The sequence below is a fragment of the Prionailurus bengalensis genome, chromosome D1 (assembly GCF_016509475.1).
Source record: "Prionailurus bengalensis isolate Pbe53 chromosome D1, Fcat_Pben_1.1_paternal_pri, whole genome shotgun sequence".
Taxonomy (NCBI): Eukaryota; Metazoa; Chordata; class Mammalia; order Carnivora; family Felidae; genus Prionailurus; species Prionailurus bengalensis.
In genome coordinates, this window is record NC_057346.1 from 10,128,527 (window position 1) to 10,149,442 (window position 20,916).

The 20,916-nt window shown below is 39.3% G+C and overlaps 1 protein-coding gene across 1 annotated transcript in view; it reads left to right on the forward strand.

Annotated features, from left to right (window-relative positions):
* The window catches only part of DLAT (dihydrolipoamide S-acetyltransferase), a 29,563-nt gene extending 9,838 nt beyond the window's left edge, over positions 1-19,725 (forward strand). The window contains exons 8-14 of the mRNA XM_043579318.1: positions 6,239-6,306; positions 7,595-7,687; positions 8,042-8,149; positions 12,122-12,237; positions 16,357-16,519; positions 17,030-17,166; positions 17,735-19,725. Coding sequence (XP_043435253.1) covers positions 6,239-6,306; positions 7,595-7,687; positions 8,042-8,149; positions 12,122-12,237; positions 16,357-16,519; positions 17,030-17,166; positions 17,735-17,864 — 815 coding nt within the window. The 3' untranslated portion in view covers positions 17,865-19,725. The remainder of the gene's footprint in view (positions 1-6,238; positions 6,307-7,594; positions 7,688-8,041; positions 8,150-12,121; positions 12,238-16,356; positions 16,520-17,029; positions 17,167-17,734) is intronic.
* Positions 19,726-20,916: the final 1,191 nt, after the last annotated feature.

Genomic DNA, 20,916 nt, shown 5'->3' on the forward strand with positions numbered 1-20,916 from the left:
AGACAAGTGAAGAAGGACCGTTTATGAGATGCTTAGCAACATTGGCTGCCATACACAAGATGTGAGTGGGGAAATCCCCATGTTCTTATCAGGCAATTAGAGTTAGGTGATTCATTTACCAGTATTTAAAATTCATCGAGTGTTGTGTGTGCATCTAACACTTGTTCATAAGACAGACAAGATTTCAGTTTCAGATGCCTGTATTACCAACAATAAAGAGTTAAATGAACAGAAAGGAAATGCAGCTTAGTAGTTAGGAGTATGGGCTCCAGAGCTGGAATGCTCAGGTTTGAATCCTGGCTCTGCTGTACTCTAGCTTTATGACCTTTTATGTTTCGGTTTCTTCATTTCTGTATAAAAATAATGGCTTACAGGTTTTGAGGATTAACTAAGTTAACAAAGAGTGCCTGCACATAGACAGCATATAGAGATATTAGCTGTAAAAATGAAAATAACCTGTTATTATTACATAAGATGAATGCCAAGAAAGAAACCAAGTGATACACTATTGAGTGACAAGGTGAATATATGTGCAGTCATGACTGCTTTTAGACATGGTGGTTGGGAAAGATCTTTCTGATGAGGTGAAATTTGATACGACCTGAAAGATGAGGAGTCAGCTGTGAGCCAACCATGTGAAGAACTGGGCACAGAGAGACCAGTAGTACACATCTGAAGTGGGAGAGAGCTTGGCACGTCTGAGGAACATAGAGGAGGCCAGTGTTCATGGAGCATAGTGAGCAGAGGGTTTAGTGGAAGGAGGTGAGGTTGGAAAGAAGGTGAGGGGCGAGAAGCAGGAGCACTTTATGGGTCATTGTATAATTTGAATTTTATTAAAGCATAGTAGGAAGCCACTAAAAGATTAAAAAGGACAGGTTTTTTGGTTTCTGTGTGTGTGTGTGTGTTTTAATTTTAGAGAGAGTGGAGCAGGACAGAGGGGCAGAGGGAGAAACAGAAAGAATCCTAAGCAGGCTCCATGCTCAGCACAGAGCCTGACATGGGGCTCGATCCCACAACCTCAGAATCAAGTCCTGAGCTGAAATCAAGAATTGGGCACTCAACCAACTGAGCCACCCAGGCGCTCCAATAGGGAAGTATTTTTAAAAGATCATTTTAGCTGCTTTATGCAGATGGGTCAAGTGAAAGCCAAGGTCCCTGTTAAGAGGCTTTTCCTGGAGCTGACAGCGGTGACTTTTCCAGCATGGTGACAGTGAAAATGGAAAGAAATGGACAGTTTCAAGATACGTTTTTGACAGAATCAACAGAACTTAGTCAAGGATGGTACATGGGGACTTGACAACAGTTACTTCAAAAGAAAGGCGTGGTGGAAGTCTGAGTAAGCCGCAAAGTAGAATATGCATGGAGAAGTGGAGATAGCTTTGTGGACAAGTCATTTAAGAAGCTTCACTATGAAGAAAGGCATAGAAATAGGACGTAGCTTAGGAGAATATGGGCTCAAGAGAGGGCTTTTGAGAGTGAGTGATAGTAGAAGAGGTCTAGTATGGAGTTTCTCAGCTGTGGCAGAGTTGATATTTTTGACCAGATAATTTTTGTTTGGGGGAGGGAGGTGTCTTGTGTTTTGTAGGATGCTCAGTAACATCCTAGGCTTCTACCCACTATGTCATAGTAGCATCGCCCACTTGTAACAACGGAAAACAACTTCAGACATTGCCACATGTCCCCCGGGGGGCAAAATTGTGTTGGTGAGAACTAGTGGTCTAATAGAAAGGGATAAATAGATGGTGAGGAAAGGGCAGAATAATTTGGCAAGAAACAGTTTTTGAAAATGTAGGAAGGAAAGGATTGGCTTTTGATAGGAATTAAGGACATTTTGTGTTATTTTTATAGGAGAGAGGAGAATGTGGGGTGGATTTATAGGCTTGGTGGTGGAGGACGAGGAGAATAACTCTGATTGCTGCAGTTTGATCAAGAAAGTCTGAAGTGAAGGTATCGGCTGGAGACTGAGTATGGGGAGGTTTGCAGTTAGAGAATTTGTTAGGTAGTATTCTCAGGGAAAGTGAATTAGAAGGAAATATAACTTAGTTTCTGGGCAGTTTATGTGTCTATTTCAGGTTTGTGGCTCTGAATTTAGACTATAATCAGTCACCTAAGTGTGTACTTTTTTTGTCCCCAACAGCATTAAGCTACTCTGATGCTGGCACTGAGAAGGCACACCTTTTTTTTCAAGTTTTTATTTAAATTCTAGTTAGTTAACATACACGGTAAAGTTGGTTTCAGGTGTAAAATTTAATGATTATATCACTTACGTATAATACCCGTGCTCATCCCAACAAGTGCTGTCCTTAATACTCATCTTGCATTTAGCCTATCCCATGGCCATCTCTCTCCATCAACCCACAGTTTGTTCTCTATAGTTAAGAGTCTCTTATGGTTTGCTTTCCTCTTTTTTTTCCCCTTCCTCTGTGTTCATCTGTTTTGTTTCTTAAATTCCACATAGGAGTGAAATCATATGGTATTCGTTTTTCTCTGACTGACTTGTTCTGCTTATCAAAATGCACTGTAGCTCCATCCACGTTGTTGCAAATGGCAAGATTTCATTCTTTTTGATTGCTGAGTGATACGCCATTTATGTATATACTATATTTTCATCAGTCGATGGACATTTGGACTCTTTCCATAGTTTGGCTATTGTCGGTAGCGCTGCTATAAACATCAGAGGGCATGTGCCCCTTTGAATCAGTATTTTTGTATCCTTTGGGTAAATACCTAGTAGTACAATTGCTGGGTTATAGGGTAGTTCTATTTAACTTTTTCAGGAACCTCCATATTCCTCCAGAGTGGCTACACCAGTTTGCATTCCCACCAACAGCGTAAGAGGGTTCCCCTTTCTCCACATCCTTGCCAACACCTGTTGTTTCTTTTGTTGTTAATTTTAGCTATTCTGACAGGTGTGAGGTGGTATCTCATTGTGGTTTTGATTTGTATTTTCTTAATGATGAGTGATGTTGAGCATCGTCTCTGTTGGCCACCTGGATATCTTCTTTGGACAAATGTCGGTTCATGTCTTCTGCCCTTTTCTTTTTTCTTTTTTTATTTTGAAAGAGAGAGAGCATGAGCCGGGGAAGGTCAGAGAGAGAAAGAGAGAGAGAGCGCATCCCAAGTAGGCTCCACACTGCCAGCGCAGAGCCCGATGTGGGGCTTAAATCCACGAGCTGTGACATCGTGACTGGATCCAAAACTGAGAGTTGGACACTTAACTGACTGCGCCACCCAGGCTCCTCTCTTCTGCCCATTTCTTAACTGGATTATTTATTTTTTTGAGTGTTGAGTTTGATAACCTCTTTATAGATTTTGGATACTAACCCTTTATCAGATGTCAGTGGCAGATGTCTTCTCCCATTCCATACTTGCCTTTTAGTTTCGTTGTTTCTTTTGTTGTTCAGAAGCTTTTTATATTGATGAGATCCTAGTAGTTCATATTTGCTTTTGTTTCCCTTGAGCCGGCAGACATTTTAGATTTTGACCAGGGAGTGACTATAACCGTGATCCACCCATTGGAACCTGGGTGAGGAAGTGTAGGGGATAGGGAGATGGTAGATGATGGGAGCGGTCAAGTCAGTGGAGTAGGGGGTCTTGGTGAGACTGAAGAAATTTTGCAGTAGGAAGGAATGGTCTAGAATAAGCGAGCTGAGAGGATCAGTGATTGCGTGGGGTTTTCTGACACCTCTCTATCATCAAATGTATGTTTTTTTCCCACACCAACAATCCATTCTCTGCCACCATTTGGGTATCCAACACTTCAATCCTGTTCTGACACTATCCAGAGTTAGCATCGGGCCCCCAGGCTTGAGGGCTCAGTCCCACAAGACAGCCCCACTTCTGATGCCAGTTACAGGTCCCAGGGACCACCTATACTTCAGACCTACTGGCTGTAAGTCAGGATTTCCCAAGACCCCACTTTAGGTATGAAAATTCACTAGAACGACTCACAGAACTCAGGAAAGCACTGTACTTACTGTTATTGGTTTACTGTAAAGGATGTGCAGGGGCAGTCAGTAGAAGAGATGCATAGGACGAGGAGTGGTTTGTGGTGGGGGGGTGCAAAGCTTGCATGCCCTCGCTCGGAGGACTGCCCTCCTAGCACATTGATGTGTTCACCGACCCAGAAGCTCCAAATCTTGTTGTTAAGAGTATTTATTTGATAGAGATTTCAGTACGAAGACATGGTTATTTAAATCCTTGGCTGTGAACTGTTGAACTCAACCTCTAGTCCCCCCCCCCACCCCCCCTTCTTGGAGGGACAAATGACTTAGCAAATATGACTACTTGTAATCATTTGGGGAGAAACTTTCTTTTTTACGTTTATTTTTATTTGTCTTGAGAGAGAGCGCATATACATGCTCAGGGGAGGGGTGGAAGGAGAGAGAGTCCCAAGTAGGCTCTGTGCTGACAGACACCACCCAGGTGTCCCAGACAGAAACCGTTTTAAAGCCTAAACCCTAGTGTCCAAGTTTGATTTGTCTCCCAGGTCCCCATGTTTGTTTTCTCTTTCTTTGAGGCAAAGCACTTTCACATCACTATCCCATTTGATCTTCAGTGCTCACACATTCCTTTGAGCAGGGGCCGGCATTATAACCTGTGTCCTATAGATGAGACTAAAAAGACCAGCACAGAGGCTGTGTCTAATTTTTATCTGACCCAGCCCTGCATTTTTCCTCCTAGCCCGGTGTTCTTCCCTTTATACCATATTGCTTTATGATGGCCTGTTGTGCCTCTGTAGGGAGGACAGAAACATTTAAAAGATTTCAGCTGACTCCTAATGGGAATTTCTTGAGGGTGGCTGAAGCCCAACCAAAGGCAGGTGATTCTGTAGGTCTCCTCCTCTCAAGGGGCTGTGGTGTCCAGATCAGCCTTGGTGGTAATGGGAGGTTATGGGTTCTGTCTTTTATAAAGGAGGAGAATCTAATAGGGGTACTGCTACCTCTGTTCTAGAGCTCCGGGTGAGGATAAGCACAATCCTAGCCAACTCATTTTTCATAATGAAGGAAAGGAGTTGGGACGAACTGCGTACAACAAGAATCCTTTTAAAAGTCTGCCTTGGGGGAAGATGAATCAATTTGACCAATTTTTTTCTAGAAGTGGGCCAGTATAAAAGGTATTTTAAATAACTAAATTCTGAATCTCCTTAGAATTAAGGTTCAGGAATCTGTTTGGGTCTAAAGTTAAAGCTGATTGATTGTGGATGGGAGGAGGAAGGAAATTGAGTGAAAATAAAACTCAGCCTGTTGTGAGAGGATTTTAAAGATTTTTCCTCACATGTGACATTGCACACACTTCACTCCCAGGCCTCTGACATAGGCCGGGTTAGAGCCTTGGCAAGTGTGACAGAGCTGTGAGTGATGGAGCCCACACGAGGAAGAAACAATTGTAGAGATAAGATCATTGCAGCTGAGAGTTATTCAAGCTATTTTGGGGTGAAAAAATTATCTGAAATAGTTGTCCTGTCGACTCTGTACAAAAGGAATTCTTTACGATCAAACGAATCTAGAACTCAAACGAGATCCATTTCAAGATTCAGAAAGGGGTTTTTTTTGGAGCTGCCTAGGAGAAGAGGCAGCTAGACTTTGTTTTGGAGGTATCAGCATTAGCCATATGCCAGTATTTCCCAATTTAAAAGTAAAGGACATGAAAAAATGAAGAACAAACTGATAACAAAACTCTGAAAGAGAAATACTTAACAAAGAGCATTTGCTGCCACAGGGTTTCCGTAGTGTAGCGGTTATCACATTCACCTAACAGAGCATTTGCTGTAGTAATTAAGAAAAGAACGGCTACAGCTCAAACAAGAGCACTCTGTGAATCAAAATTAATAATTGCATAAAAGCTGCTATTGTTTTTAAATTTTTTTTTTCAACGTTTATTTATTTTTGGGACAGAGAGAGACAGAGCATGAACGGGGGAGGGGTAGAGAGAGGGAGACACAGAATTGGAAACAGGCTCCAGGCTCTGAGCCATCAGCCCAGAGCCTGACGCGGGTCTCGAACTCCCGGACCGCGAGATCGTGACCTGGCTGAAGTCGGACGCTTAACCGACTGCGCCACCCAGGCGCCCCTTGTTTTTAGAGAGAACTTTAAGGTGCAGGAGTAGAGCAGTGACCACTTCAGAGGGTCTTTGGTAGAGAACCCTTAGGAACTTGCACTTCAGGATCACAGTGTCGATATCCCGGAGGAACCAGTGGTGTGCTGTCACATGTGTGATATTTATGCGTCTCTTCCAGGGACGGGACCAGAAGGCAGAATCATCAAGAAGGATATCGACTCTTTTGTGCCTACTAAAGCTGCTCCTGTGAGTTACATTTGGCTTTTTTTTTTTTGGCACTTTGTTCCTGCAAAATGTTTTGTCCAACCTGTTAGACCCTTTCATACATTATTTATGAATGAAATAGCTTGACCAGAATTGTGTTTTGCCTAATTTCACTGGCTAGCACTATATAGATATGAATGTGCTATCATTCAGCATACACAAGGAAAGATGAGGGGTGCCTGCCTGGGTGGCTCATTCGGTTGAGCGTCCAACTTCAGCTCAGGTATGATCTCACAGTTCACAAGTTCGAGCCCCGCGTCGGGCTCACTGCTTTCACTGCAGAGCCTGCTTCAGATCCTCTGTCCCCTTCTCACTCACTCTGCCCCTCCCCTGATCGTGTGCACTCTCTCTCAAAATAAACAAACATTAAAAAGGGAAAAAAAAGGAAAGATGATAATGCTACATTGACACTCATTCCAATTTTTTTTTCCAGTGGTACTGAATTTTTCCTAACAAACCCTCCTTCTCACTCAGGCCCTATTTTAATTTTTTTTTTTAACGTTTTATTTATTTTTGAGACAGAGCGAGCGAGCGTGGGGGAGGGGCAGAGAGAGATGGAAACAGAATCTGAAGCAGGTCCAGACTCTGAGCTGTCAGCACAGAGCCCCACACGGGGCTCCAACCCACAAACCGTGAGATCATGACCTGAACTATAGTCGGATGCTTAACCGGCTGAGCCACCCAGGCATCCCTGACTAGCTCTGTTTTTAAAAGCATGCTTACAAGTTGGTTGAATAGAGTTTGAATTTTATGTGGTTAATTATTCCACACAGGGATTAAATCCACATAACCAATCAACTAATGTTTAGTTGGTTTAAATTGTTAAGATTATTAGCTAAAAGTAAGGAAAATGATTTAGTTATTTAGATGTTTGTTTTAATATGAAAGATTTGTCATTGTTTTTTAACACTGTCCAGAAAAATAATTACCTTGTTTATGTTTATGTCTACTTCTTTCAGTTTAAGAATGCTTTGATTGCTTTTCTTGAAGGTAATTTTGCAGATACAAAATTATTTTGACAAACTAATCATTGAACAAAGAAAAATGATACTTAAGACATGATTACAGAATTCTAAGTATAAAAATTAAAATCAGAACTGTTGTGTAAGCACAGTACAAATATGAGTCCCTTTTGCTCCCTTGGGATAGAAATAGCTATTTTCTGTAAGCCTTCTAATTTGTACTTTGCCATCTGTAGAGTCACTGACTTGCCCCAGTTGTATATGCCAGGATTGAATCAGTTACTAAGAGCTTTTTTACTTCCCCATAGGCTCCAGCGGCTGCTGTGCCTGCCCCGGGTCCAGGAGTGGCACCCGTTCCCACAGGTGTCTTCACAGATGTCCCAGTCAGCAACATTCGTCGCGTAAGAATATTACCCTAAATCTGCAACCAGCACCATAGGGGGCGTCTTTACTCTGATTGTTTAATTGCATTCATGGTTTGAAACACTAACAGAGACTTTTTTTAGTTGGGAATCATAGATGACTAGTTTAAGATGTTTGCTTTGGCCAATTAGATACTTGGGAAAAACAAACATTATATTGATTAAACACCACTAGAAGGGGCCCAGGTTACGGTGCAGTCCTCCATATTCCAGTTATAATGCTTGAGGTAAGCATTACCAGGGAGCTAGTCAAGGGGCAAACAGAGTCCTGAATTAGGTAATAAAGAAAAGAACCACTTAAGACAAGTGATGTTTTAATGTCTTTGATTCTAGGTTATTGCACAGCGGTTAATGCAGTCTAAGCAAACCATACCTCATTATTACCTTTCCATTGACGTAAATATGGGAGAAGTTTTGTTGGTACGGAAAGAACTTAATAAGGTAAAAGGTCTGGAAATTCCAACTCTGTAAATTCTAAAATGTTTGTATTTCCCCACTAAACATATACGTTTTTGCCCATATTTTTTGTTCCTATATGCCAGTTGATGTTGGAAAATGGTGTCTTCATAATTTTAACTTGCCGAGAGAATATCTTGGACAATTTTCATTTTCTAATCCTTGATTAAAGCTTATTATTTAAAGTTGATTTTGCCTTGGATCCATTGTAGCCTAGCTCAGTCACTATGATCCCATGAAGCTAGATAAGATAAGCTAGATAAGAGTATGTTTACTCTGTGTTTGCAGTTAAGTACCAATTACCTATTTAGTGTTTAGTATAAGGCACTTTTGGGAAGATAGAATAAGGTATAGTCCTTCTCCATGAGTTTCAGTTTATAATCTAATTGAGATAATGCATGTGAAAAACAGAGAAGGCAATTTTTATTAAAATAAAAATACTTATTTGTACATCAATCTCTTTATGGTAATGTCCTTTGTCTGCTAAATTATGTTGTATGGGTTAAGTGTTCTAGGAATTCAGAGGAGGAACCCAGTAAAAGTAGTTGGGGAATTCACAGTGGTGTAAGAAAAACTTGGTTAAGCCATGTAGAATAGTATGTGTTTGAATTGCAAAGAAGTTGTAGAAAGTTCATTCTAATGATGGAATACCATAGAGGTAAAATGCTTTCAAGAAAGGAAGTAAGTATTGCAGATGTGGAAGAGAGACTACCTTTTTCTAGGGTGGGTATGCAGTTGTTGGTTTAGGGAAGACCTTGTTTACAAGCAGAACAATTTGGACTTGATGAATTAGACATGAAGAAACCAGTAATAGTGACATGATGATAGCAATATTTTAAGTAAGTTTAGTCTAAATAGATATATAGTGGTATGCTTTAATGGCAGAGACTAGTTATGCTTGTCCTGTAAGCATGATAAGGGTCTGGACTAGACGGTTGCATTAAGAATGGAGTAGGAGAGGGGCGCCTGGGTGGCGCAGTCGGTTAAGCGTCCGACTTCAGCCAGGTCACGATCTCGCGGTCCGTGAGTTTGAGCCCCGCGTCAGGCTCTGGGCTGATGGCTCGGAGCCTGGAGCCTGTTTCCGATTCTGTGTCTCCCTCTCTCTCTCTGCCCCTTCCCCGTTCATGCTCTGTCTCTCTCTGTCCCAAAAATAAATAAACGTTGAAAAAAAAGAATGGAGTAGGAGAGGGATATGAAAGATGTTTTCAAAGAAGTGAAAAGTAAAAGCCAGTGGCACTGAGGGCATTAGAACAGCATTCAGCGCCTTACACAGGTTATCTGTAGCCTCTCTGACCTCCTACTACTTTTCCCACTTGTTCACTCTGCTGCAAAAACAATGGTTGCCTTGCTGTTCCTTGACGTTCCACCTGTGTACTCCTACTTGAGGCCCCTTGCACTTGCTGTTCCCTGTGCATGGAATATTCACCCCCTAGCATCTACCTGGCTTCCTCCTTTACCACCGTGAGGATCTGACTCAATATTACCTTCTCTAGTCTTTCCTGGTCACCTTATTCTAAAATTAAGGGAAGAGGATTGGGGTGAGTGGTCACTTCTCCCTCTAGTTCTTTTCCTCTATTTTTTTTCTTTATCGTGTAACATTATTTTACATGCTGTATGTTTATTATCTATCCACCCGTTTAGATTGTTAAGTTCCCCAGGGCACCTGGATGGCCCAGTTGGTTAAGCGTCTGACTTCAGCTTGGGTCACAAACTCTCAGTTTGACAGTTTGAACCCCACATTGTGCTCTGTGCTATCAGCACAGAGGCTGTTTTGGATCCTTTGTCCCCCTCTCTCTCTGCCCTTTTCCCTTTTGTGCACGTGCGTTCTCTCTCAAAAATAAGTAAACATTAAAAAAAAAAAACATAAGCTCCCTGAGAGTAGAATTTTCACCCATTTTTTTCACTGCTTTATATCCAGGGCTTTCGAGCTATATGTCTGAGCAGAGTACTCAAATATTAGATGCATGAAAGAATGAAGCAATGAAGCATTAACAGAGCTTTTTAACTGGCACAGAGGTTAAAGTTGATTGCTTACTTTCATTGGCAAAATGTTAAAGCTATTTTATAATTTATTTGAAAATCAGGCGTGAAAAATATATGTCCAATGTAATATTTTATTTCTCTTAAACAGCTTTCTTTGGATATAATGCACATATAATACCATTCACCCATATAAAGTTTATAATTCAGTGGCTTTTAGTATATTCAGAATTCTGTGACCATCACCACAATAAATTTTGGAGCCTTCTTATCACCCCAAAATGAAACCATTCTCTCCTTAGCCATAGCCCCCACCCCACCCCTCTCATCCTCCCCAACCCTAGACAACTTCTTACCTACTTTCCATCTTAGATTTGCCTGTTTTGGATATTTCCTTTAGGGATAGGGACTTCATGGAATCGATAAATCAACTTAGGGAGTATTGCCTTCTTAACAGTGTCCCCACTCCGTGAACAGGGGGTGTCTTTGCATTTATTTAGGTCTTTCATTTCTTTCAATCATGTTTATAATTTTTTGAGTGTAAGTTTTTGTACTTCTTTTGTTAAATTTGTTCCTATGTATTTTATTCTTTTTAATACTATTATAAATTTCGTGTTCACTGCTATTGTATAGAAATACCATTGATTTTTGTATATTGATCTTGTATCTCACAACCTTATTTTTTATTTAGTGTGTTCCTTAGGATTTTCTATATACAAAATCATGTCATCTGCAAACATAGTTGTACTTTTTCCTTTCCAATTTGGATACCTTTTCTTGGGCAACTTCTCTGGCTGGCTTCTCTGGCTAGCAAAATGTTGACTGGAAGTGGTAAAGTGGACGTCTTTGTTTTGTTCTTGATCTTAAGGGGATGTAAGTCTTTTACCACTAAAGTATGATGATGATGACTATGAGCTTTTGTAGATCTGTTTTATCGTCAGGTTGGGGAACTTCCTTTCTATTCCTAGTTTTTATGAAGTGGTGGTTGAATTTTCTGCTTTTTCTGTGTCTGTTGAGATGGTTGTATGATTTTTATCCTATATTCCATTAGGACATTATTAGATTAATTGATTTTCAGATGTTAAACCATCCTTGCATTCCTGGGACAAATCCCATTTGATCATCGTGAATAATCCTTTTCTTGTATTGCTGGATTTGGTTTGCTAGAGTTTTTTTGAGAGTTTTTGTTATCTATATTCATAAATTATACTTGTCTGTAGTTTTGTTTTTTCTGGGTTGTTTTGTTTTTTTATTATATCTTGGTGTGGTTTTGGTTGGATTAATTATTGACCTCTAGAATGAGTGGGGAAGTGTTCCCTATTTTGGAAGAGTTTGTGAAGAATTGATACTAATTCTTCTTGAAATGTCTGGCAGAATTCACCAGTTGGGGAAGCCGTCTGGATCTAGGCTGTCTTACGTGGGTAGTTTCTAAATTATCATTCAGTCTCTTTATTGTTAGCTCTAGATCTATTCAGAGGTTCTATTTCTTTTTGATTCAGTTTTGGTAGTTTTTGTCTTTCTAGGAATTTTTCTCACAGTTAGCTAATTGTGGCATATAGGTGTTCATAGTATTACCAGTAATCTTTTTTATTCCTGTAGGGCATATAGTAATGTCCTCTACTTCATTTCTGATTTGGGAATTTGAGTCTTCTTTTTCTCTTTGTCAGTCTGGCTAAACATTTGTCATTTTGTTGATCTTTTCAAAGAACCAACTTTTGATTTTGTTGAGATAAGTGAAAAAGGCGGCCTTTTTAATATACCATAACTTATGGGACACAGCTAAAGGAGTGCTTAGCGGGAAACTTATGGCTGAAAAGAACTACGTTAAAAAAGTTGAAACAACCAAATTTAGTTTCATTTCATCCTTTATACCTCAGGACGTTTGTGTTTGCCCCTCTCACATCCCCTGCCAGGTGATACAGTTTCAGTCTTCAGGAAGAGAATTGAAGAAAATACAATGGTTTCTTGTCTTTGCAGATGTTAGAAGGGAGAAGCAAAATTTCTGTCAATGACTTCATCATAAAAGCTTCAGCTTTGGCATGTTTAAAAGTTCCTGAAGCCAATTCTTCTTGGCTGGACACAGTTATAAGACAGTAAGTAAGATACTGCTGGGGAAGGTGTATATCCATCAGCAGTTTTCTTGTGGTTTCTCATGTAGAACTAGGAGTATAGGGGGTGCGGAGAAATGGAATACAGGAGGGAGATGACTTCCATAGGCAAAACAGATTGAAAACAATGTAAAACTTTTGACGAGGTAATGTTCAGTTAGGAAGGACTACAAATTCTTGTAGTGTAGGAAAGGAAGGTAAATTTACAGATATGAATAATTAAAGTTGATAACAAACTTTAGAAAGCAAGGTTGAAATGGTTTTTATTTACCAGTTAATTCTGCTGAACTTTAATGAAGGCAAATTGAAAACAGTACCAAGAAACATATTTGTTAATATTATGTGGGGCTCCTGGGTGGCTCAGTTGGTTAAGCATCTGACTTTGGCTCAGGTCATGATCTCACGATTCGTGGGTTTGAGCTCTGCGTCTCAGGAAACTAATATTGTTTCCTGAAGTGCAGAGCCTACTTCATATCCTCTGTCTCCCTGTCTCTACCCCTCCCCTGCTCGTGTGCTCTCTCTCTTAATCTCTCAAAAATAAATAAACATTTAAAAAAAGTATATGGTAGCATGTGACTGGCATGGTGCTGTCTTTCACATGTTGTCTCATTTTAATCCTTATGGCCACCTTATGAATTAGGGACTTTCACTTCCATTTTACAGATGAAGAAACTGAAGCTCAATGAGCTAAATAACTTTCCTTGGATTAATTTGTTAGGAAGTAGCAAAACTGACTGGAACCAGGATTCTGACTCCTGTGCCTAGGCTTGTACTATGTAGATTCTTTTATGTTATTATTTAATTTTTATTAAAATAAGAGTGTATACATTAGAATATTGCTCCCTGAGTGGCTCAGTTGGTTAAGCATCTGACTTTGGCTCCGGTCATGATCTCACAGTTTGTGAGTTTGAGCCCCATGCCAGGCTCTGTGCTGACAGCTCAGAACTCTCCCTCTTTCTCTACCGCTCCCCTACTTGTACTCTGTGTGTGTCTCTCTCTCTCTCTCTCTCTCTCTCAAAATAAAACAGTAAAAAAATTTTTTTTTTAGAATATTGCTCCCTGGCTTACAGTGACCTACTCAACTTTTTTTTTTTTTTTTTTTTAAACCCAAGGTAGTTAACATAATTAAAGAATGGTTTCAGGAGTAGAATTTAGTGATTCATCACTTACATATAACACCCAGTGCTCAAGCTTTGTATGGTAAAAAAAATTTTTTTTAATTTTTATTTATTTTTGAGAGAGAGTGAGTAGGGGAGGGGCAGAGAGAGGGAGACAGAGGATCCAAAGCAGGCTCTGTGCTGAGACCAGAGAGCCTCATTTGGGGCTCGAACTCACAAGTTGCGAGATCATGACCTGAGTTGAAGTCAGATGCTGAACCGACTGAGCCACCTGGGCACCCCAACCTACTCAACTTTTAATCTGAGGTCTACTCCCAAGAGGCAAATACAACTTTTAAACTGTTTTTTTTTCCCCCTGGTATTTACTTTTGTATTTCTAAAAAACATTTTTCATTTGCCTTTTATGCGTTTTTCATTTTCTTTATCAACTTATTGGTATTAAGGAAGGCTAAGATTTAGCTTTGTTATACTTTTCGTATACACACACACACACACACCGTTATCCTATCAAATTGATTACAGCACAAATATTGGATAAATCAGTATTCAGTATTAATATTTTTATACCCATAAAAATATTATTTATGACTAAGAGATGTAATATGCTGTGAATAGTGACCAGGCTGATCTTAATGGTTCCCTAAGAAGGAGCTAGTTTTCTGTGTACTCACCATCAGTTCTTTCTGAAAGTTCTCAGGAGAACTCTAAGCCATTTTTCAGTCCTGTCAGATGTCACAGTAACCTACTCATGCTTTTTCCTTGGCCATCCCCCTCTGGGAGGACATCTGAGGGTCTTACTATGCCTTATAGACTATATTAGTTTCCTAGGGCTTCTGTTACAAATGACTACAAAATTGGTGGCTTAAAAGAAAAATTTATTCTCTCATAGTTCTGAAGGCCAAAAGTCCAAAAGTAAGGTGTTAGCAAGGCTGCACTCCCTCCATAGGCTCTAGGGGAGAATCTTCCCTTGTTTTTTCCGGTTTTGGTGGCTCCAGGCATTCCTTGGCTTGTGGCTGCATAACTCTAACCTCTGCCTGCATCCTCACATGGCCTTCTCCTCTGTGTCCATGTCTTCTCTTCTGTCTCTTACAAGGGTACTTGGCATTGGATTTAGGGCCCACCCAGATAATCCAGGATGATTTCATCTCAAGATCCTAATTAAATCTGCAAAGATCTTTTTTACTAAATAAGATCACATTGATAGATTCTGGGATTAAGACAAAGATGTATCTTCTAGAGAGCTGTTATGAACATATGTGTATAATTCTTTGTGTTGACCTACATTTTAATTTTTCTTGGGTTCATTCCTTGGAGTAGAATTGCTGGGTCATAGGGTAAATTAATGTTTCACATTTTAAGAGTATTTGAAGAAAACACTTCTTTGAAGAACAGATCAAGGTTACAGGGCAAGTTCTATGAATTGTTCATTGATTCCTACCAAATGCCCTTCATCTGTTTGTTTATGTAGCCATTCAACAGATATTTATTGAACATGTACTGTTGGCTATATTCATCAGTCAACAAGGTGAGAAACACCATGCTTACTTGCTTAGGAGGACAGGATAGTTAAGAAAGGAGTGTTTGTTATGTCATACCTTGGCTAGAGCCCAGTTGTGATAGTCACACACTATCATTAGAGCACATCCTTATGTTTACAAGTGACAATCCCACTGCCCTGCTCAGCGTGGGCACTTTGAGGGCTCAGCTTGGGCACTTTGAGGGATTTGGTACCATACCATAATATTCTAAAGCTTGTGCCTAGAAATAGCTGGAGTTCTTCCTGTGAAGTTTTAACTTTTTCTCAATTGCAGAATACATCAGCACGGGCCCTTACACAGACCCCTAGGAGGCTGTGGATACAATTTGGGAGTTTGGGAACTTGGCTGAGGGGGAAAAAGTCATTCCTTTCCACTAACCTCTAACTGAAATTTGGCATTTCCTCTTACCATAAATGTAGAGAACAAATCAAAGAGGTATTAACAGTACTTGTGCTGGTGACCAGTAAAAATCACCTATTTTCATATCACAGCTTTGTTTCAGGAGTCTTAAAAGTGGTTTTTGCTTATCACTACTTCAAAATTGTAGCAATTATTAGACCTCTTGCCTGATCTTATTAATACAGAAGCACATGTGTCAGAATTTTTAAAAAATGTTTTAATGTTTATTTATTTTTGAGAGACAGAGACAGAGCTCAAGTAGGAGAGGGGCAGAGACGGAGGGAGACAGAATCTGAAGTAGGCTCCAGGCTCTGCACTGACAGGCTGACAGCAGTGAGCCTGAGCTGGGGCTCAAACCCCTAAACCATGATATCATGACCTGAGCCGAAGTCGGAAGCTTAACCGACTGAGCCACTCAGGCACCCGCAGTTTTGTTTTCTGAATAGTTTGGTAATTGAATTTCAGTATAGTTGGGGCTTTTTGTTTGGTTGTGTTTTTTTGTTATTTGTAATTTGAGTATTTTATTTTCTGTGTTAAAAATACATACTCTGAGAAAGGACACAGATGCAAAGGTACCTGTGGCATAATACAGATTGGGAATCCTATTTTTCTGTCCTGAGACACCACCATCCTACATCCTGAGCTCTGATTCTCCCACGGTGCAGTACACTCCCTCCACTCTTCCTTCCATCTGCTCAAGCTCTGCCTGGAGGCTCAGCTCCAGCCAGTCCACTGCATCTCAAAATCCAGGGAGTTCTTTGAGTTCTTGTTTAATTCTCACTGAATGCCGGGCATTTTCCACCTGCCAGTCAAGGCAAGTGGGAGGCAGTTAGAGGTTATGTGTAACCAACCCCATTTCTTGTCCATTTGCAAAAAGTCCAAGTTAGGGAAAGGGCATAGCAAAATGTCAACACCAGAAGAGTTATCTCTGTGGCTGAACAGTAGGCCAGACTGAGATAAATATCAATATTCTTGCTTAACCTGACACATAAGCTCTTAATATTGTTGATGATTATTGAAGTGTCCTTTTCTTTTTTCTTTTGCAATAGAAATCATGTAGTCGATATCAGTGTTGCAGTCAGCACTCCTGCAGGACTCATTACACCTATTGTATTTAATGCACATATAAAAGGACTGGAAGCCATTGCTAATGATGTTGTTTCTTTAGCAACCAAAGCACGAGAGGGTAAACTCCAGCCTCATGAGTTCCAGGTACAGTATTACTTATTTACCTTCTGAATGTTAAGAATTACGTTATTTTTAAGGGCAGCATAATGCTTTTATTGCATTTTCCACCTTTTGATTATGCCTTGTATTCTCATGGACACAAGGCCCTGAAAATAAAAAGTGAATAACCTATCAGAAGCTGAAAATAAGATATTTTCCAGCAATTTTCAAAAGGCACACAACTGACTTTTGTTCATATTGTAATGCTTGTATATTTTCATTAAAGTGTATTCCATTCAGGCCTTTTTCGCCACTTTCAGCTTTATTGTTGTATTTAAATAGCAAATAAGAATTATATACATTTAGGTTGCACAACTTGATGTTCTGATATGTGTATTCATGCGCTTACCATTTTCCTTTCCTTTTTTTTTTTTTAATGGTAGTTCATAGGCCTTTCTTAAAGATGATCTTAAGGTCTTTTCATGTAACATTTTGTCTTTTTTTTTATGTTGAGAAGCAATTAACATGATCTATTTTTAATCTCTTTTCTTCTAGGGTGGTACTTTTACAATATCTAATTTAGGGATGTTTGGAATTAAGAACTTCTCTGCTATTATTAACCCACCTCAAGCATGTATTTTGGCGATTGGTGCTTCAGAGGATAGACTGGTTCCAGCAGATAATGAAAAAGGGTAAGTACCAAAATAAAGAGGGAGTTGTAAGCTCATTTTCATTCCATTATACCTGTTTTTGAGTCTCAGTTTTATAATTATTGGCATAGCCTGTTGCAGCTTCAGGTAGAGTCAGATACAAGTCTAGAATGAAGTTTCTCAGAGCAGCAATTCTTCTTTTACTAAATGCAGTTAATCCTATATGAGATGGGAAGGCTGAGTTATCACAGGTCAGGGATCAGCGTACGTTTTTGTGGAGCCGGGTTGTAAATCTTTTAGGTTTTCTGAGTCATATGGTCTCTGTTGCAAATACTCTGACGTGGTAGTGTGAAAGCAGACAGAAGCACTACGCAAATGCATTTGGCGGGATTTGGTCTGTGAGCTGTAGTTTGCCAACCCATGCTCCAGATGGCTGTTTGGTCTGTCAAGCTGGAGGTTGAGCTAGAGGTGTATAGTACATAACGAGTTAAGTGGAAAATAATAGTATCTGGTTGGAATTACAGGGTAGGAGTTGGCATTTGGGCTGGTTACTGGCTAAAAATTAGCAATTGCTTTCAGAATACCTAATAATGTTTTTATCTTTTTCTAGATTTGATGTGGCTAGCATGATGTCTGTTACACTCAGTTGTGACCATCGGGTTGTGGATGGAGCAGTTGGAGCCCAGTGGCTTGCTGAGTTTAGAAAGTACCTTGAAAAACCTATCACCATGTTGTTATAATTAACCCAAGAATTTCTAGACTCTCCCAGGTCACAGTGGTTCATTCTTATCAAGATACAAATATGTTATTATGCAAGTGGTTCTTTTTATTTTGAGTTAACCAGTTATTTTTGAGTCTGTCCAGATAAGTTATTTGTAATGGGCATTACTGAATTTTTTAAAATGCCAATTACACCTACATATTGTACACATTTAATAAACACCAGATTTTGAGCTGTGTATTCCTAGTCAAGAGAACATGTGGCCTAGCCCTTTGGTGAGAAGTACTTCCATTGGGAAATGCAGAGGTAGAATTGTGGTTCCCTACTGAAACAGATACATAAAAGTAATCTGGATGAAACCTTGAGGTTTTGAAATTTAATTGCCTCATGTTTTGCTTCATTTGAGGGAAAGAGAAGTCAAGGAGAGAGAGAAGTCCTTTCTCTTAGAGAAAGGGTTTGAATTAAAGATTGATTTTGGAATTTAACCCTGTTACATGATCTTGGTTTATCGTGGATGGGAAGGGTAGAGAACTTTAAGGAAAATAAGTGACATTTTAAAAGTTAACATTTTCTTACACTTCTGCAACTGAGTGTTCTTTGTTTATTTTTCTATGAATTCCAAAATGGTTGTTTTCACCTCTTAAGATGGAAGATATAAATATAAACCAGCTACTTGGTATAAATGAGAATTTGTGTGGGTATTTATTTAAACAACTTACATGTGTAATTCTGAGAGCAGAATTTACAATTAACTCCAAATAAAAGAATATGCTTAAAGAATTTAACAGAGAGAAGTTGTGAAAGTAGAATTCTTCCTCCATGATTAACTGGTGGTTACTGACAAATGAACTTAATTGCCAGAATCTGTTACTCAAATAATACTGGAAAATTATATCAAGTAACTATGGAATAGTGTACATATGTAAAATATGGTTTCTAGTGAGATGTGTGCCAAAGTCCATTTATCACCAAGACCTGTTTGAAAAGAAGAGGGAAGAGATACACTGGTAAGCAGTTGGGAGTGCTGAAAGGTTAGAAGCCAAGTGGTCACTTCTACTTGGATAAAGTAAGAAATGTTCAGTGTGTACAAAAAAAAAGTGTTCTGTGTTTTTCCACCCAGTGTTGTCTCGTGTACAATATGAAAGTCCTAAAATCCTATTGGAGAGAAAAAAAAAAATTGTTTAGGTTGCTTGCTACCCGATCAGCCTAAACATTTTTTTTTTCCATTTTGTTATGATTTGCCTTTCTTCTTGTGGGGGGGAAGAGTAGGAGGTGATATTCAGGATAATAAAAATGAACTGGGAACATTATCACAATTCCAGACTTTCTATTGAATTGATGTGTTTTAATAAATATTTAGAATTGTTTATGATAATTTAAAATCAATCTGATCAGTGTTTTCTTGTGTATATGTGGAACAGTCCCCGAAATTTAGGTCTTTCGGTGTTGAATTTATTTCTAAATGTTCTTTGTTACATGGTGCACAAGTAACACTGCATATATTCCAGAAATATTTCCCTTGCTGTATTATTATGAAAACAATTCATTAATCTGATTTTTCAGTAATTAGTAATGTTAGCTTGAATTGAAGATTATGCAGAAGGAACAAGTTTATCACAAGGGACCATCAGTATGAGGCACATCTGGTTCAAATACATGAAACTTCAAAGATAATTCATTCTTGGCAAATGCTTATGGCTCTATTGTTCCCTTGAAAGAAAAATAAAAGGTTGTCTTCTCATAAGAATTACTGAGTTAAAAATTAATCTGAGCTATAACCTAAATCTGGACTCAGTCTATTTCTCTTACCAGAATTGAAAGAAAAAAAGTTAAAAGTTTTGGTTGAAATTATTTAAAAATTAAACTATATGTTTTCAATGCGTCTTGTCTAATTTTTGATCTGTTGGTAATTATTTTTCACATTAAATGATTAAGGCCAGGGATAGCTATGTATGTGTACACTCTTAATAGCAACGCATTTTAAGCATACAGTATTGGTAAAATAAAGGACTGAGTTTAGCAGAATATAATCTAACACTTCAAGCTCAAGGAGTTCTAAAGCACCTCGTGGTGGGGTGCAGCACATAGCAAGGTGAAAGCATAGTCTGGCCCTGTTAGATAGTTGACACCGATCCTGAGGTTTGTGATTGAAGTTACAGGAACCCCAGGCCTGGTCTGAAAAAAAGTTAACCAGCTGGAGAGATGATATGGAAAGGTAAGGTGGGAAGCATTCCAACTTTTTTTGAAGGATGGAAGTATACTAGGTATGTTAACTTTAGGACATCATATTATACAGCTCTAGAAAATTTTCAGACAGTAAATTATCCTATTGCTGGGAGAATTCAAATCCAACCAGGTTTAGGAGAATTATATTTGTTTTTAAATATCACGGTATCAACTGTTAATATTACATATACTATATTCGTGTTTTTATTATTAAATTTATTATTATTTTTTTTTAATTTTTTTTTTCAACGTTTATTTATTTTGGGGACAGAGAGAGACAGAGCATGAACGGGGGAGGGGCAGAGAGAGAGGGAGACACAGAATCGGAAACAGGCTCCAGGCTCCGAGCCATCAGCCCGGAGCCCGACGCGGGGCTCGAACTCATGGACCGCGAGATCGTGACCTGGCTGAAGTCGGACGCTTAACCAACTGCGCCACCCAGGCGCCCCTTAAATTTATTTTTGAGAGCAAGCAGGGGAGGGGAAGAAACAGAGGGGACAGAGAGAGACTTCCAAGCAGGCTCTGCACTGTCAGCACAAAGCCCCATATGGGGCTTGAACACACAAACTGAGCTTATGAACTGAGCCAAAACCAAGAGATGGACACTTAACCTACTGAGCCACCCAGGTGCCCTGACACTTTATTAGTGTGTAAAGTTAAAAAGCTTTAGAGGCGCCTGGCTGGTTCAGTCAGAAGAGCATGTGATTCTTGTTCTTGTGAGTTCAAGCCCCACGTTGGGTGTAGAGATTACTAAGAAAAATACTTATAAATAAATAAATAAAAAGCTTTAAAATTAACCAGAACTTTAAAGACCTTATGTTGAACTAGAAACTTACAAGGAAGAT